The following is an 891-nucleotide window of genomic DNA, read 5'->3' on the forward strand; positions in this document are numbered from 1 at the left end:
TTTCAGTTTGACTTTTCCATTATATACAGTGGTGTGAAAAATAAATGGACCACCTTATAAAACTTGATCATTGCTAGCGCTCAGCACTCAAGGTGATTAAATCCCTCATTAAGCTCTTGATATTGAGTATAACCTATACATAGTATACATCAAAAAAAAGCTTAGAATGAGTAGAACTTGATGAAACTAATTTTAGCTTGAAAAAACAATGTTAGATAAGTTTTAGAGAGAGTCAAATTTAGCAATTATTTTTGGCATTTTCACTCATTTTGAATAAAATTAAACCTCTATTTTATTTATGTTCAAACTTGAAGCAGTGATGCTACTCAGATCAAAGACGTTGTGTGAAACAATCCTCATGTTGTAACGTTTTGCACAACAGAATAATTTGTCTTTGAAGTTGCTAACTTGCTATAAAAGTGAACTTCTAGCGTTGGCGGATTCATTCAGTCAAACATCGACATCATGCCTCGTCATCTTACAGAAGCAAAGCGAGCAGTCATCGTACACCTTTACCAGGAAAGCAAATCACAGCGGGAGATTGCTAAAGAAGTAAAGGTTGCTAAAAGTACTGTTTGTAACACCATCAAACGGTTTGGTGAGCAAGGTGACTTACAGGAAAGAAAGGGTAGAGGACGGAAAAAGACAGTTAGGCTACGTGCAGAAAGAACATTAGTGCGGCTTAGCACAAGAAATCGGCGCCTTAACAGTGTAGAATTGTGTAGAGGACTAAAGGAATCTACTGGTAAAGACGTCTGCCCTTCTACAGTCAGAAGAGTTCTAATAAGAAACGGACTCAAAGGCTGCAAACCACGCAAAAAGCCGTTTCTCACCGAAGTTCACAGAAAAAGGCGTTTAGAATGGGCAAAAGGCATGCCTACCAAGTACTAA

At 37.7% G+C, this 891-nt stretch overlaps 1 protein-coding gene across 1 annotated transcript; it reads left to right on the forward strand.

Moving 5' to 3' along the window:
- Positions 1 to 465: 465 nt before the first annotated feature.
- On the forward strand, positions 466 to 891 carry LOC137388133 (uncharacterized). The gene has a single exon (XM_068074643.1). It carries the CDS (start codon positions 466 to 468, stop codon positions 889 to 891), a length of 426 nt encoding a protein of 141 aa, XP_067930744.1.

The sequence above is a fragment of the Watersipora subatra genome, chromosome 2 (genome assembly GCF_963576615.1).
Source record: "Watersipora subatra chromosome 2, tzWatSuba1.1, whole genome shotgun sequence".
NCBI classification, from domain to species: Eukaryota; Metazoa; Bryozoa; class Gymnolaemata; order Cheilostomatida; family Watersiporidae; genus Watersipora; species Watersipora subatra.